Raw genomic sequence first — 16,477 nt, 5'->3', positions numbered from 1 at the left:
AGAAAGTTTTTACAGTCTGTCGTGACCATAAAGAGAAGCATGACGGTGCGAATGTAAATCACATCAAAAGCATAAATAACACTGTGTTTTGGGAAACTTGATTCAAAGATTTTTTTTCTTTAGTAATGACACAGCAGGTGTCGTGTGATCTGTTCAGTATCTGCATGGAATCATGGACTGGGTTTTTGTTTACACCCACACCTTCACCACGCTCCACTGCCACACAGCTCAGACATGATGTAAAATGCTTTATTTGTCTAACAAAGCGTGCGTGTGTGTGTGTGTAGGAGCACTATGTGGCAGTGATGAGACGTACCCTGGAACGTAGCCAGCGAGTAGAGCAGAGACAGAAGAGATGGTCCTGGGGTGGACTCTCAGATTCTGACAACAAAAACGGTATGACTGCTTGTCCTAAAAGTACCTGTACTGTCATCTGTATAGAAACGTTATGATTGGCCCCGAAGCTGTCAGGGCACTCTGACATCATCCGTTCTAATGCCGGTAATCTTTATTCTGCGTTCACACATAGCGCTTATTAGTAAATTACTGGTAATCTTACAACCTTTCTTACTGGTAAATAGGCAGCACTGATTTACTAGAAAGGTTCTGTTCACACATGATCTGTTAAAGGATTAGTGCATTTTCTTAAAAAAATCCAGATAATTTACTCACCACCATGTCATCCAAAATGTTTGTCTTTCTTTGTTCAGTCAAGAAGAAATTATGTTGAGGAAAACCTGCCAGGATTTTTCTCACTTTAATGGACTTTAATTGACCCCAACACTTAACCGTTCTAATTCAGTTTAAAATTGCAGTTTCAACGCAGCTTCAAAGGACTCTAAACGATCCCAAAGAGACATAAGGGTCTTATCTAGTGAAAGATAGTCATTTTTGGCAAGAAAAATAAAAAATCTGAACTTTTAAACAACAACTTCTCGTCTTCCTCCCGCTGTGTGACGAGCCAGCGCGACCTCATGTAATTGCGTAATGCTGTGGAAAGGTTACGTGTTGCAAATATGAAACGCACATTTGCGGACCATTTTAAACAATAAACTGACACAAAGACATTAATTAGTATCAGTTGACATACAACAACGTTGGAACGGTCCTCTTTCTCCACACTTGTAAACACTGGGGGCATAGTTTTGATACGTCATCCATGACCTCATGACGTGATGACGTATTAAGTTAGGTCGCGCTGGCACGTCACAGGACCAGAGGAAGACGAGAAGTTGTTGTTTAAAAGTGCATATTTTTTATTTTTCTTGCCAGAAATGACAATCATTTCGCTAGATAAGACCCTCATGCATTGTTTGAGATCGTTTAGAGTCCTTTGAAACTGCAATTTTAAACTACATTAAACGGTAAAGTATTGGGGTCCATTAAAGTCCATTAAAATGAGAAAAATCCTGGAATGTTTTCCTCAAAAAACATAATTTGTTCTCTACTGAACAAAGAAAGACATCAACATTTTGGATGACATGGTGGTGAGTAAATTATCTGAATTTTTTTTTTAAGAAAATTGACTAATTCTTTACCAGTATAGACTGTATGTGTGAAAAGGACTTTTGTCAGCTGTGATTTTCCTACCTTTCCTACAATCTCTCTCTCATTGTATGGAGAGATGCAGAGTCAGTTTTCGACAGCGACCTGTTTTCCCTGCCCCTCCCACAGGACAGGCTGACAGTGGCTCCGCCTCTTCCCCGGTTGCTATAGTAATCTCCCCTGCCTCTCCAGTCTCCAAGCCGCCCAGGAGTCAGACGTCACAAGGTTTATACCGTTTGCCTGCCCACAGCGTGACTTGGCACAAACTGTCCACTCTTACATTCACCCATATAAGCACTAATCTGACTGGTGCTGTGACACAAACCTTCTGGGGCTTTACTGGCTGTTTCTTATCGACTTTCTCAGTCTTTGATAACGTAATAATTTTCCCCACTTGCACTTAAAGTTCCCACAGGGCACGGACTTTTGTAACACACACTGTTCTTTCCGAAGTGCCTACCCTGGAATGCATGTTGATTTGACTGATGGCTGACATTCACTAGTAGTCAATGTATTTGTTCACTTGCTGTACATTCAAATGTAGTGGATCTTTTTGAATGTTTACTAACTGTGTAATGTCTGCCTTTCTTGAATGGACTCACTACTGTTGTCTGCTGGTTAGAATAGTCAGTTACACAATGCTGATGATGCTGATGTCATTTTTATAAATAACATTTCAAAAGTTAACATTTGTTAGGTATTGTTTATATTGCTGTGATCAAAGGGTTGGATGTTGTTTTTCATTGCAATGATATTATTTTGCTTCATAATAAGTAAAAAAGTACTTCCATTAAATACTAAGCTGTTACCCTATCCCTAAAATATAGACAAACCAGCCTATATTGGAATTAACCACTGCTTAGCACCTACAAACCCTGTCTGCTCCAAATAACACTAATTCCACCCCCTGTCTGTTTGTGTGTGTGTATGTTGCCCTTCCCTATAGACAAGCGCTCTTCCTCCACTGTGAACTTGAAACAGACTGACTCAGTCATCAACAAGCGTCTCTCCTCGTCCTCTGCCACCCTCCTTAACTCTCCCGATAAAAGTAAGTGTCCATCCTTGCCCTCTCCCGCCTTTCCTTTATCCAGAATCTGTGACAATCAATTAAAAGTATTGTATAGCAGCCACTTATAAAGTTCAGCATATGATTGACTTTGACACATCCACACACTTTGTATTGTTGTTTACTCTTTACCCGCCATTGACGAGTTATCTCGTCAATTAAGAGAAAACGCTTCCCTGCTAAGGACGAGTTTTTACGGCAATCCATATTTCCGCTATTGTTCACTAGGTGGCATTCTTACCCACCTTATAAAATTATATAGCATTTACGGATCCAAAAGCAGTAAATACTCTGCAGGGTTTCCCGCAAAAAATTTTTTAGTTAAGGTGTTGGGGTTGGTGGGGCCGGGGGGGCAATCAAAGGGGCGGGGCGTACGCGTCATGATGAAAATTAAAATATTTTTATTTAAAACACTCAAATGAAACATAATTTTTAAGAAACTATGACAGAAAATGAACACATTCGAAATAATTAATTAATTAAATGTTGTTAACAGATACCTCTAACGGGAATAGCTGGGTGATGAGGTGAAACTAAAGGGTTAATAAGGTTTTTTTTTTTTTGGACAACCTAGTTAAGGCGGTAGGGTTTACCAGCTTAGGCGGGCCGCCCGAACTGCAAAGTGCTGCAGGAAACCCTGCTCTGTGTATGTTTTGATCATCGTTCTGAATCTGATCTCTAATAAAAGAACTTAACAAAATGGCATTATATCAGCTTTTTGTTCAAAATTTTGTATTTTTGATAAAAACCTCCCATATTTGAGAGGTGATACAAAGAGAACAAAGATTAAAAAGCATTAAACTTTTGTGAAAACTCATTAAAAAATGCTAGCTCTGGCTGGAATCCATTTTTTTAAATGCTGGCGGGGAAAGAGTTAATGACATCCAGTCACAAGTCATGTCAATAATGTTCATTCCTAATGTTATTCAAATGCAAACTCAGCATTGTGTTGATTTGAATCGGCTGTCAGTGTGCAGATTATTGCACATGTGCTGTTTTTCCCCACAGTTTCCTTTTCTGCTAACAGGAGCAGTCGGCCATGACTTGTTTCACACCGAACACTGTTTGTGTTGGAGTAACATTCGTTTCCTTCCCTGCAGTACACTGTGCTTATTTTACTTTGGTGCCACAAAAGATTTTAAATCATTTCTGGGCTCGATTAAAACTCATGTTCTTGATTCAGGTGTTGAGCTCTCTTTTGTCCCTTAGGTTCAAAGCGGAGAAGTTCATCTTTGAATCGGTTGCCTAGCAATGCCCCTCAGGCCTCTAAAGAAGCGCATAAGCAGCCTCAGGTGGAAAAGACAGGTGCCCAACTCCCAACCCTCCTCAATTGCTGTTCCTCTTTAATACATTCACTGAGCATTCATGTATAATATAGATTACATCATTCCTATAGCGGGTACGAGCCTCTCTATATGCCCAATTTAGCTCAGTCATTTATGCAAATACAAATTACACAGAGAGCTTATAGAGACTTTTCTGTTATAATTAAACAAACACCTAGCGTAAGTACACTATGTACATCAAGTACACTCTATGGCACTACATAGAGGCGGCCCTACTTCCATTTTTTTATAATGCTGCCCTGTACACTTTGTCTATAGGCCCAATCCTGAAGAAGCGAAGCTCCTCCCTCTCACGAGTGGGGGCTAAAACACAGCCCGCCACCAAAGCAGAGAAAACCACAGCCAACGAATCAGGTGCATACGTCCCAACTGGGACATTTCTCTCGTCTGCCGCGTTTACTAATAAGCGCAAAATGCGCACGCTTCACCGTCTCGCCCTGCTCATGTTTGTTTCGTTACTAGCCAAACTCTACCAGCAGAGCATGATGTTGTGTTAATAAGAGGGGAGGGGCATGGGGGTTAACAGGATTGGTTTGTGTCTAACCTGTGTTTATAAATGTGCAGAGTCTTTTTTCCTATGTTTGTGTCTGCCTTGAGGTTTTACTCACATTGCATCAAATTCACGCATTCAGAAATGTTACAGTCTGCCGAGATGCTGATTTAAAAAGGACAACCACTCCTTTCTGTCCATCGGTTGATGCCTGCCGCTGCTTGAGCTTCTGATTCAGCTTTCCTTGTTGACTCTTCGTTCTGTCACAGAGATAACTCTCACTGACCTGCTCTCCAGAAATGAGCTCTTTATCTTAATACAATGTGTTTTTGTTTCTGTTCAACGCTGTGTTGTTTACTCTGCCAAAAGGAGCTTGGCAGCCTGGTACCATGACAATTTTCTGTCTGTGTGTGTGTGTTTGTTGTGACTCTTGTATTACAGACTCACAGTGTTGCCTGGTTTAACAGTGACCTGAACTTAGCTCTTCCTTGTTCCTTGTATTCCTAACATCCATGTATGCAGGACATCTTTAGATAGAAACCATCATTTTCTTTCGGTTACACTGCTAAGTGCAGTTCTCCATCACCAGTAATGACTCTTAATAACAGCCTTAACCCACTTCACAAGTCAGAAAATGTGTAGTGCATCCATACAGTACCTAAGGGGAAAAGAAGATAAACAGATCATTCAGAAGAGACATTAAATATTTACTTCCTTGTTTTTCTGTTTTTCCCATGTGTGTTTGTAAATGGGTTACAAACATCACATCAATAGCTTTTAATACCTGTCATTTTAAACTTTGTCATGTGCTGCCACAGTTTTGCAGTATGCCAACTGTATTAATCTTGGCTGAGTTTAACCAAAAAACTGCATTCTGTAAAACTGTAGTAGGCACCAGACTTTAGTCAAATGCTTTATGTGATCTGTAATATTTGCCATAATTTATTTGATATAAATGGTAATTTTAAAAACCTTTGACTATTGTCTGGTGGATATTCTCAATAAAAGCCATTAGGGCAGTTTCCTGGACAGGGCTTAACCTAATCCCAGACTAAAATGGATGTTTGAGCTGCCTTAAAGGGATAGTTCACCCAAAAATGAAAATAATGTCATTGGTGACTCACCCCCTCATGTTGTTCCGGGCTCGTGGGACCTCCGTTCGTCTTTGGAACACGGTTTGGGATGTTTTGTATTTGGTCCGAGAGCTTGTTGACCTTTCATTGAGGATCTGCGTACGTTATGCTGTCTATGTCAAGAAAAGTAATAAAAACATCATCAAAGTAGTCCATGTGATATCGGTGGGTCAGTTGGAGTGTGTTAGAGCATCGAAAATACATTTTGGTCCGAATGTAGCGATAATTATGACTTTGTTCAGCATTGTTTTATCGTCATTGTTTCCGCTTCTGTTGTGGGGCGCATGCGCGGGACTGGAGTCGTGTGACTGCAGTGACGCGGATGACGTACGACGCGGCTGACGTGTTATCTGGTGCGCACAAGCTGGGTTTTTTTTGTGTGCCCGGGCTTCGTTTACAGTCTGAGGGAGACGCACGCTGTAAGTTTGAAAAAAACTTTGCAAACATGTCTGAGCATAACACGTCATCCGTGTCATTGCAGTCACGTGGCTTTGGTCTCGCGCATGCGCTTCACAACAGACGCGGAAGAGAAGACAATGCTGAATAAAGGTGTAGTTTTTGTTGTTTTTGGACCAGGGTTTGTTTTCGATGCTTCGGCATATTCTGGCTGGCCCACTGATGTCACATGGACTACTTTGATGATGTTTTGATTGCCTTTCTGAACGTGGACAGTGTGCCATACGTAGATTTTTAATGAGGGGTCAACAACCTCTCGGACTAAATATAAAACATCTTGGACTGTGTTCCAAAGATGAACGGAGGTCTTACGAGTTTGGAGCGACATGAGGGTGAGTCATTGATGACTTTATTTTTGGGTGAACTATTCCTTTTATTTTAAAAAAAAACACCTTGTACTAACATATCTGAAATTATCAGTGCCATTGTTTTGTCTTAAGATGCATACCAGTAATGTTTGTTTGTAAAAAAAAACCTACTTAAATGTCCTACTATAACTAAGGTCTAGCCCTGGATAATTAGCCCTGTCCATAAAACCGCCCCTTTAAGTTACTCCTTTAGGTCTTGGCTTTATGTCTCCCTGTTATATTCTGCCCTGTGGTCCCGTTCCCAATCACCTCCTCCCTATCTCACTAATTTTCTTTTTGTCTTTCCAGCATTAAGAGTCTCACCCTGATTACATCAGCCGTCCACTGTTTACTTTTGATGCACAATCACTTTTCTCTTCTGTTTTTGTGTTGATTCTTGCATTTTAAATCACATTGGTGTCATTCCCCTCCTCCTCCTTTGTTTTTTGATTTCTCAACCTCTCCATCTCTTTTCCTTTTTGTCTGCTCTGTTTCTGTGTCTGTACGGTCACTGTAGCTCGCCGTTCATTGGCTGCACCCATGGACACCGGTGTCCTCAGTCGCCTGCTCACACCCACCCAGGCCTCACTAGCTAGAAGCAAGAGTGCTGCGGCCTTGTCCGCCGATGGAGCCGACGCCCAAGGTAACCTTAGTAATATAAGTGGGCCACGCTCATGCCGAAACCCTCAACGTTTGTGTAGATATGGGACGCTCTGAAGGGGTGCGTGGTTGGCGTTTGGTATCGTGATGTCAATCAAGTTGTACTCACACAGTTGAGAGCAGTCTTTTCTAGAGATGCATCGTTATTTCTTGCACTTAAAAATTAGGATGCAAACAAATGCTATATATTACAAAAATGTAAAAGTATGGCCCAAAAATGAAAACTCTTTCATCTTTTAATCACCCTTATGTCATTTCAAACTTTTATGACTATTCTGTGTTACGTGCATGCAAAACCACTGAAACATTGTTCAAAATATCATCTTTTGTGTTCCACAGAAGAAATTCCCACATGTTTTAAACAACATAAGGGTGAATTACTGATGACTAAGATTTTATTTTTGCGTAAACCATACCTTTAAAGCCACAATATGTAGGATTTTCACCACTAGAGGTCGCTATTACACAACAACAAAGGCGAAGCTTAAAGAGCACCTATTGTCTGATTCACGATTTTACATTTCCTTTAGTGTATAAGTGTGCATTAGTACGTTAACTATATGCAAAATGTACATACCCCAGAGTAAACGATGACGCAAATTATCATCTGCAACATAAATCTCTTTTCTTGGACTACAACAAACACGTGGATTGTAGGCAACAGTTTACTTCCTGGGATTGGTGATGTGGACAAGACCGACATTATCATAATTCCTCTCACTTTGGACTCACAGCCTGTAAGTTAACTCCTGTTAGCATTGCGTTGTGACCGAATCTTTCAAACATGGTAAGGAGCGTCACATTTCCGGTTGATGTCAGAGGTATTCAGGCCAATCACAACGTACAGATTAGCTGGCCAATCAGGGACACAGAGCTTTTCAAATCTGTGCATTTGAGAAAGAGATTGAAATCTGGAGCTACAAAAATGTACGGTATGTGGAAAATAATGTGTTTTTTAACCATAAACCACATGAATACAATTGTATTATACCAAATACACAAAATAAAGTTTTAACAATGAAATAGGTGCACTTTAATGACATTATGAAAAAGAGGAGTATGTAATTGGCTATGTTCACAGATGTACCTGTACATTTGATGCCATCGTAATGTATTAGCTGCAAGGCAAAACAGCTGCGTATTAGATGCTGTATAACGTCACTTCCACATTTGTGCACTCGTGTTGCCTACAATTTCTATAACCGGTAACTGGTAAGGATAGCACGGATATTAAGTCACTAAAAAAATGACAATTATTTGCAAATCCTTGGGAACTTTTGGGATAATGTAAGTAGACAACTGCATTAAATATATCGCACAGTGTGTTTTTTGTGTATTTTATTACAAGTCTTACATATTGTGGCTTTAAGCTCAATTGCATGTTTGCATTGTGCACCGACATGGTGACATATTTAGGACAATAAATAATGTGGGTATAATTCACTACACTGTTTTATAAAATAGTTAAACTGAAAGTTTTTCTTTAAAATTCTAATGTGCATGTTTGCGTTTTGGCTCAGCGTTTTATTTCGATGCATTACTAGTCTTTTCTGTGCTCTTCTTTTCTTACACATGCACACATAAACATTTGCAAGGTGTTTCACTGCTTTGCTGAGGGATCTTTGTAATCTGATTATCAGATCGTGTTTGTGCATGAGGGAATGAATCTGCGTCCTGCTGTTTTCAGTCCTCAGCTTTCCACACAAAATAGCACATAGATCCCTGCAGACCACACCAGCAGCATACAAACCACTTTATATCAAGTCCCAGTTCTTTGATAACCAGTAATACCTTAAATTGATCCCTGTCTGTTGTTTGGTGGGGTTTAATGATAACACAGTTGCTTACTATTGTAGACTGTATCAGCATTACTTAATCTAAAGGCATCTGGACCCTTACAATTGAGAGTGGGATGAATCAGCATCTTATGGATCAATTACAATAATAGGTTTTCCATGATGATAACCGTCAGGGTTAATTATAATGGGTAAGGATTAGCACAGAAATCCCACTGTCATAGCTGACCTATTCCTAAGGACAGTCCTCCATACTCACCTCAGTTCACCTCCACCAACACACATTATACAGTACATCTCTTTTTTCAATGTCCATTACCATCATGTGCTGTAAATTGGTACAGTAATCATTCACTTTTTAATGGCTTTGGTTCTAGAAGTATTTTCTCATTCATTTTTAATGACATTTAAAAAAATCAATGTTCTAAGCAATGGAAAAAATCAGTATTGAAATGAATCACAACCACTACTTATTTGTCAATTTAAAAAAAATAAATGGGATTTTAACTTCTGGAACCTGATTGTTGTGCTCTGTTCTATCAGTGATTTTGCTTTTGTTGATGCTGGATATGGTGTTATAATCGTGTCTATCTTTAACATGTTCTCTGTGAATGGAAATGTAAGCATAAGTGAATGATATTCAGTGGAGTTGACATAAAATCCAGGCTAAGGTGCTTGCTTGGTGTTGGCGAATGTTTGCTATGGTAAAGTTGTTGTTGGTGACCAGTGTGTTGTCCGACCTGTGCAATGTCTCTCTTTCTCTGTCTGTCTCACAAGCACCCAACCACCCATCAAACTCAGTCTTCCAGAGGCAATCAGTGCTTATCAACAAGATCCAGACCAATCTAACATGCAACAATCTTTTTTGTGCTTTTATCATCCCCATTCCCTTCTTCTCTGTTTCTTTCTCTCTCTGCCTTTGCTTTGCTCACCCACTCGACTGCTTGTGATCTCCCTTCCCCGCTTTTCCCTGGCTGTGCACCACTGACTGTGTCCTTTACCAGAGTCTCACCTGTGTCCTCGTTCAGCGTCTGCCAGCCCACTGCAACCCCCGACCCACGGACCCTTGCGCAGCCGAAGCAGTGACCGAAAGAAAGGCCCGTCTACATCTGCGTCTTCGGATGCTATCGCCGGTATGACAGAGGTGAGAAGTTTTATGTTAACTTCCACTTTTAAAATTGAGTGAGTTTTTTTTTTAAAACCTTCTGGGATAATGTAAATACACAACTGCATTAAATAAATCACACAGTATAAGTGGTTTTTGGATACGGTAAAGTCTTACATACTGTTCCTACAACCCGAGCAATAACTAACCAGCTAGTCATTGTGATTTACTGTTTTCTACATAAAATGATACTACATAATGTAAATACCACCCTATGAAAATATAACCTTGATATCTTTAATATTGACTGAGCAAGGCCATGTCAAAGATTGAAATAAACGTGAATTGATATTAAACTTTGATGCTTGAAATCTTACTACATTGTTATGCTGCGTTTACACCATCCGCGGTAGAGGCGGCAAGCACAGGTGATTTACATGTTAAGTCAATGCAAAGACGCGATTAGGCATTAGTGTTGGGCGATATGCCCTATTTTCAGATCGTCCTATCGTCAGCCTGTGAGATTGGCGATAAACGATATTATCGGGGGGCGGGGCAGTAGTTTACTCATTTTTTTATTTGTTAATTTTTTACTCATTATAACAAGTCACTTGATGGGTGGACAAAAAAAACAAGAGCAACGCCGTCATGACCGCAACCTTCTTAAACCTGATGCCATTAATGCGAGCGCGTTATTAAAACCCTAACAATGATTAATAACTGTAAAAACATCCTTCTGCGCGCGCACGCACACAGGCATGCAAACACACACACGCGCGCGCGCGCGCGCGCACACATACAAACAATTCAATGCATCTGTTTAGTGCTGTTAGAGAGGGCTACACGTCAAGCAGTGGTGCTCACATGAGGTGCCTTTTTAAACGCATCAGTCCAGCGGAACGCGATCATATTTTAAACACAATCATATATTAAACACGAGGGACGTGTTGCTACAACTCCTTGAAATGCATATCATAAACAGGATTAATACCTAGTGATCTGACTTCGGACAGAGCGCAGCTCTCTGCACGTACGCGAGAGTGAGAGAGAGGCGCTAATACGCAGGGGGTCATATTTTAAACAAAAAGTAAAGTTTGCCTCAGCTCGCATGAAACGCATTAAACTGAACAAATACATAAGGATTACTACTTTAGTTTATGTTTAGACTTCGGACAGACGCGAGAGCGCGTGCACGTGAGGCAGCTGCTCATGACGCGGCGTGCTGGATTTAGTGGTAGAAGGAGACCAAGACGTGCGCATTAAGTGAAGCCCACAAACCCTCATGTGAGGAAAAGCATGCATTGTGGGTGTTAATATAAAACTATGATGATAATAATAATAATAATAACCATTCGCCAACTATCGTCATGACTATCGCCATGAAAGCCTGCCATTGGCGATATGTCTGAAGATCGTCGATACACGATACTATCGTCTATCGGCACAACCGTATTAGGCATCCTGCGGTGCGGTACGCGTGGTAGGCGCGGTGTGAATGGCGCGGAACACGCTGCGCGAATTGAGCATTGCCGCTGGAAACGCACGTGTTGAAAAATCTGAACTTTGGTGGATTTCCGCGCCGCGTTAACCAATCAGGACCTTGCTGTAGTAGTGACGTGATTACAGGAAGTGAGTGGAGTCTCAGCAGAGTCGCAGAAGCCCCTCCCATGACGTGAATTTCGAGTGAATGTCTCGAATGACTAGAATTTCATGCGCACATGAAGCGAGTAAACTCATGGATGTTCAAGCATCCAACTACGCGTGAATAGAGCGTTTTATTCGCCTCTACCCCGGCTGGTGTAAACGCAACATTAGACTGTATTTCACAGACAGGATGACGTTTATATTTGAAGTACACCTAAATTCAAAACTTCATTGCAAAATGGATTTTATGCCATTGATTAGTGTATATGTTCAATAAAGTGCATAGTTCATAATGATCTCAAACTAGGATAAGCATAACAGGATTACCTGTCTGTTATCTGTGTCTTCCTTTGTAGAAACATTATGTGTTTATTCAAACATCATTTATATAATCATGTAATATGGTTTGCTTTGCAAAACAGCTTGGATTTATCCCTGACGTTAATCAGTGAGCAGTCCGATCTGAATAACACTATCTGATCCCAGCTTAAGCAATCTGTACCGGAAAGATCAGTCACTTTCTGTTAAAGCCCTAAAAGCCAGAGAAACGAAAGGATGGTAAAAATCCCTTATGCAAACGTGTATACTTTGCAAGCGTGTGGCCTTGTTGTAAAAGTAGGCACAGTGAAACCTCACACAATGATTCACTTTGCTGTTTTGCAGACTTGGTGAAAGTTCAAACTTTTTAGACTAAAGTAATCTGATATGAATTACATGTTATAGTTTAATCGTGCATAAAGAGGTTTAGAAGTGGTCACTTCAGTTTAATATAAGCAGCACTGGATGAGCTCTCGGTGTGCGTGTGTCCCAGAAGGAATCTAAAGCTCTCTTTTAGTGGAGAAATGTAAATTCGAGCTGACATATTTCCTTTTGATTGTCGGGCTGTTCTCTTCCTTCTCCAGTGGCTTGGGCCCTTAAGCAGTCTTACAGTATATCTGATCTAGTTCATAATCGGTTAAAAGATCATGTGGAGTCAGGGCTGAAAACGTGGTGGACACATTTAAGTCTGTCCTACATACTTGTCCCATTGACACTCTGAGCATGTGGACAGCAGATTAAAAATAGATTATCTGATTGTTGATAGCAATATAAATGCAGCTGCAGTGAGTGATACAGACATTGTGTTCTGGTTTGGTCTAAATAGTGAACACTACATAGCGAGCACAAATCGGGGGGTTTTGTTCTTTATATCTGGCTTTTGCAGACATAAATAGACTACTTTCCTATTTTCTGAGCTAAATTTGCAGGATTATGTGGAATGAATTTTAAATTTTAAAAATCCAATTTTACAAGGTGTTTGGACATTAAAGGATTAGTCCATTTTCTTAAAAAAAATCCTGATAATTTACTCACCACCATGTCATCCAAAATGTTGATGTCTTTCTTTGTTCAGTGAAGAAGAAATTATGTTTTTTAAGGAAAACATTCCAGGATTTTTCTCATTTTAATGGACTTTAATGGACCCCAACACTTTACAGTTTTAATGCAGTTTCAAATTGCAGTTACAAAGGACTCTAAACGATCCCAAGCGAGGCATTAGGGTCTTATCTAGCGAAACGATTGTCATTTTTGACAAGAAAAATAAAAAATATGCACTTTTAAACCACAACTTCTCGTCTATCTCCAGTCCTGTGAGGCGCCAGCGCGACCTCACGTAATTGCGTAATGCCGCGGAAAGGTCAAATGTTACATGTATGAAACGCACATTTGCTCACCATTATAAACAATAAACTGACACAAAGACATTAATTAGTATCATTCAACAACGTCAGAACGGTCCTCTTTCTCCACACTTGTAAATACTGGGGCGTAGTTTTGCATACGTCCTCCATGACCTCTTGACGTGATGACGTATTGCGTGAGGTCGCGCTGGCACATCATATGATCGGAGATAGACGAGAAGTTGTGGTTTAAAAGTACATATTTTTTATTTTCCTTGTCAAAAATGACAATCGTTTGGCTAGATAAGACCCTTATGGTTTAGAGTCTTTTGAAACTGCAATTTTAAACTGCATTAAACTGTTAGGTGTTGGGGTCCACTAAAGTCCATTAAAATGAGAAAAATCCTGGAATGTTTTCCTCAAAAAACATAATTTCTTCTCGACTGAATAAAGAAAGATATCAACATTTTGGATGACATGGTGGTGAGTAAATTATCTGGATTTTATTTTTTAAGAAAATGGACTAATCCTTTAATGTGTGTTGGCAGTGTGTGAACACAGCAACCCTACAATGAAATAATCCACTCTATACTTCTTTTTTAAACCCCATTAAACCAAAGCAGTCTCATTAGACATGCTGTTTTCATTCTCTTGTTAATGTGACATCACAAAAACAAAGCCTCGCCCAGGGCCACTAACTGACTGGTTAATTTTGCCCAAAAGCTTTTCTAAACGGGACATTGTAGTGCTAATGTGGCTAAATATACTACTGTATTTACAGGAATCAGATCTATTTTAACCAAAAGCGCTCACTGTCTGTTGGTAAGGGAGTGAGGAGCTGTAGCTCATGTGCATTTATAGGTACAGACATGAAACAGCATTTTTTGCTCCCACCCAAATAGGGCCATTTTGGACATGCTACATATCACAAATGATTTGTGGTGTATTTTGAGCTAAAACTTCACAGACAAATTGTAGGCACACCTTAGACTTGTATTATATCTTGTAAAAATGGGTTAATATGTGCCCTTTAATATTGTAAGCGGCCATGCCAGTCACACTATTATAATCTTATTGGTAGTTAAAAGCATCAGAATAGTGAAATAATGGTGGACATCAGAAACGTTAAATGTCATGCATTTAAATAATCTCTGTGAGTACACATTTCACGTGGGCGTGGTCATTACTTCATCATTTGAATAAGGTTAGTCACACTGTTATTTTTTCCACCTGTCCTTATTTAACAGAAAGCTGAGAAGCGTTTTACATCACCAGTAGGAAAACGTCCTGCCTCACCTTCGACTCGTCATCGATCCCCCTCACCTGCCCCACCTGCTAACACCACCGCCCCAAGAGCGCCCTCACCTGGAGCAGCCAAGTAAGGCCCTCAGATTTACCCTGCAGTGGTTTCGCTCTAACCTGATCTCTTGATTTGAAACTTTTACGATCTGCTGCTCGAATTGCATCTCCCATTGTATATAGCACAATTATGTGAAAGGCCATCTCTTTAACCTCCTCTTTTATTTATGCATTTGCCTCCTTTAGGCAGAGTCCTCGACTTCGTCCTTCTTCCCCTAGTGGCCTGAAACAACGACCTCCGTCCCCTCAACCATCTACCACATCCAAACCTCCACCCATTCAGAAACCTGCTCTTACACCCACCGGCCCCCCCACCCTTCGCAAGAGGGACCCCAAGCCAAAGGATATGTCTCCTATGATGCCCGTCACTCCCCAGACTCCAGAAGCCATCACCACCCCCACACCTAGCCCAGCACCCATAGCCAAAACCAAAGAAGGTGAGTGTAGACAATTTTGATGAGCACAGTTGGTATAAAGACCTCCATTTAGATATTGTACTGACATGGACAAGTAATACTGGGGTTACAGAGTTTGTTCATACTTCTTAACAATTCATTACTGACCAACAGCACCCTCTGCTGGAAGTACACTTGTGCTTCCATTGTTCTTCAAAAAAAAAAAGTTGGTATATTGCTATAGCAGGTGCTTGTTGCACTTTAATTTGGCACTTAAGGAAGTGTTAATTTTCTTAATGCATGCGTGTGCTTTCAGAATCTAATTCCAAAGCCATGGCAGGTACCAGCTCTGCCGCAGAGGCTTCCAAGATCCTGGCAGAAAACCGACGTCTGGCACGTGAGCAGAAAGAGAAAGAGGAACAACTCCGTATACAAAGAGAAGAGGAGGAGAGGTACATTTATTGTATTATCTTCTTCATTGATGTGTTTCAGTTCGCTGTTCACGGCCAATTAAACTTTCTGGTGAAACTGGTTTCGGATATAACAATCAAAAACCTCATGCATTATTTTCTTTAGCCCTTAATGAATAACAAGCGCAAACACACAGGCTTTTTTTCTAAAGATGTTCATGTGACACAGAAGGCATGTGAAAGTTGGATGGTCATGCATTTGTTCAAGCTAAATTCAAATATTTACCAAAGAGCCTCACGTAAAGTATCTTGACAGGCTAAGGAAAGAGGAGGAGAAGCGACAAGCAGAGGAGGAGCGTTTGAGGCTCATAGAGGAGGAGAAGAGGCTGGCGGAGGAGCGGAAGAGAGAAGAGGAGGAGCAGGCTATTAAAGCAGAGGAGGAGAGGCAGCAAAACGAACTGGAGGAGCAGCAAAAGCAGGCCGAGCTACAGAGAGAGGTTAGTTGGAGCTGCACCAAACCCTCATAGAGCTGATGATTTGTTAGTTGGGTGATTGACATGTTGTTTGTCCAATGGCAGCGTGAGGAGGCTGAAGCAAAGGCGGCAGAGGAGGCAGAGAAGCAGCGCCTGGAGAGAGCACTCATTATGCAGAAAAACCAACAGGAACGCATGGAGAGAAGGAAGGTGAATGTTGACACTGACTGTTGCATTACATTATTGTATCGCATATATATTTAGAAAAGTAATATAAGTGTGCTGCAACAAGGCTGAATGTTGTTTTATCTCTCCATCACCAGAGAATTGAAGAAATTATGAAGAGAACCAGAAAAACAGACCAAACTGATTTTAAGGCAAGTTGTTATACAGCACAAGCACAGTTTATTGAGGCATTTGTACTATGTTAGATTTGCTTATGCTTTTTTCTTTGTGTTTTTTTGTTTCTCAGAGTTTTGAAGGCATGACTGATGACAATGGAGATGAGGTTGAGGACCAACTAAACTGTGAAAATAATAAGGGTTAGTGTATTGAATCGGCAGCATTTATTTAAGCCTTCAAGTATGAATT

The 16,477-nt window shown here is 40.5% G+C and overlaps 1 protein-coding gene across 13 annotated transcripts in view; it reads left to right on the top strand.

Moving 5' to 3' along the window:
- The window catches only part of map7d3 (MAP7 domain containing 3), a 41,402-nt gene that overhangs the window by 19,358 nt on the left and 5,567 nt on the right, over nt 1-16,477 (top strand). The window contains exons 5-18 of one of the 13 annotated variants that reach the window (XM_073854203.1): nt 288-396; nt 1,675-1,770; nt 2,492-2,593; nt 3,821-3,916; nt 4,216-4,311; nt 6,901-7,026; nt 9,868-9,983; nt 14,497-14,627; nt 14,795-15,045; nt 15,320-15,455; nt 15,730-15,910; nt 15,992-16,096; nt 16,210-16,263; nt 16,359-16,428. In XM_073854203.1, the coding sequence (XP_073710304.1) occupies nt 288-396; nt 1,675-1,770; nt 2,492-2,593; nt 3,821-3,916; nt 4,216-4,311; nt 6,901-7,026; nt 9,868-9,983; nt 14,497-14,627; nt 14,795-15,045; nt 15,320-15,455; nt 15,730-15,910; nt 15,992-16,096; nt 16,210-16,263; nt 16,359-16,428 (1,669 nt within the window). Of the gene's footprint in view, nt 1-287; nt 397-1,674; nt 1,771-2,491; nt 2,594-3,820; nt 3,917-4,215; nt 4,312-6,900; nt 7,027-9,843; nt 9,984-14,496; nt 14,628-14,794; nt 15,046-15,319; nt 15,456-15,729; nt 15,911-15,991; nt 16,097-16,209; nt 16,264-16,358; nt 16,429-16,477 lie in introns of all 13 variants that reach the window. The other 12 variants (XM_073854202.1, XM_073854204.1, XM_073854206.1 and 9 more) reach the window with 12 other exon arrangements.

This window comes from Misgurnus anguillicaudatus, chromosome 16, assembly GCF_027580225.2.
Source record: "Misgurnus anguillicaudatus chromosome 16, ASM2758022v2, whole genome shotgun sequence".
NCBI lineage: Eukaryota > Metazoa > Chordata > Actinopteri > Cypriniformes > Cobitidae > Misgurnus > Misgurnus anguillicaudatus.
The sequence above is the reverse complement of the archived record's forward strand: the minus strand, read 5'-3'. Positions and strand labels throughout refer to the sequence as shown.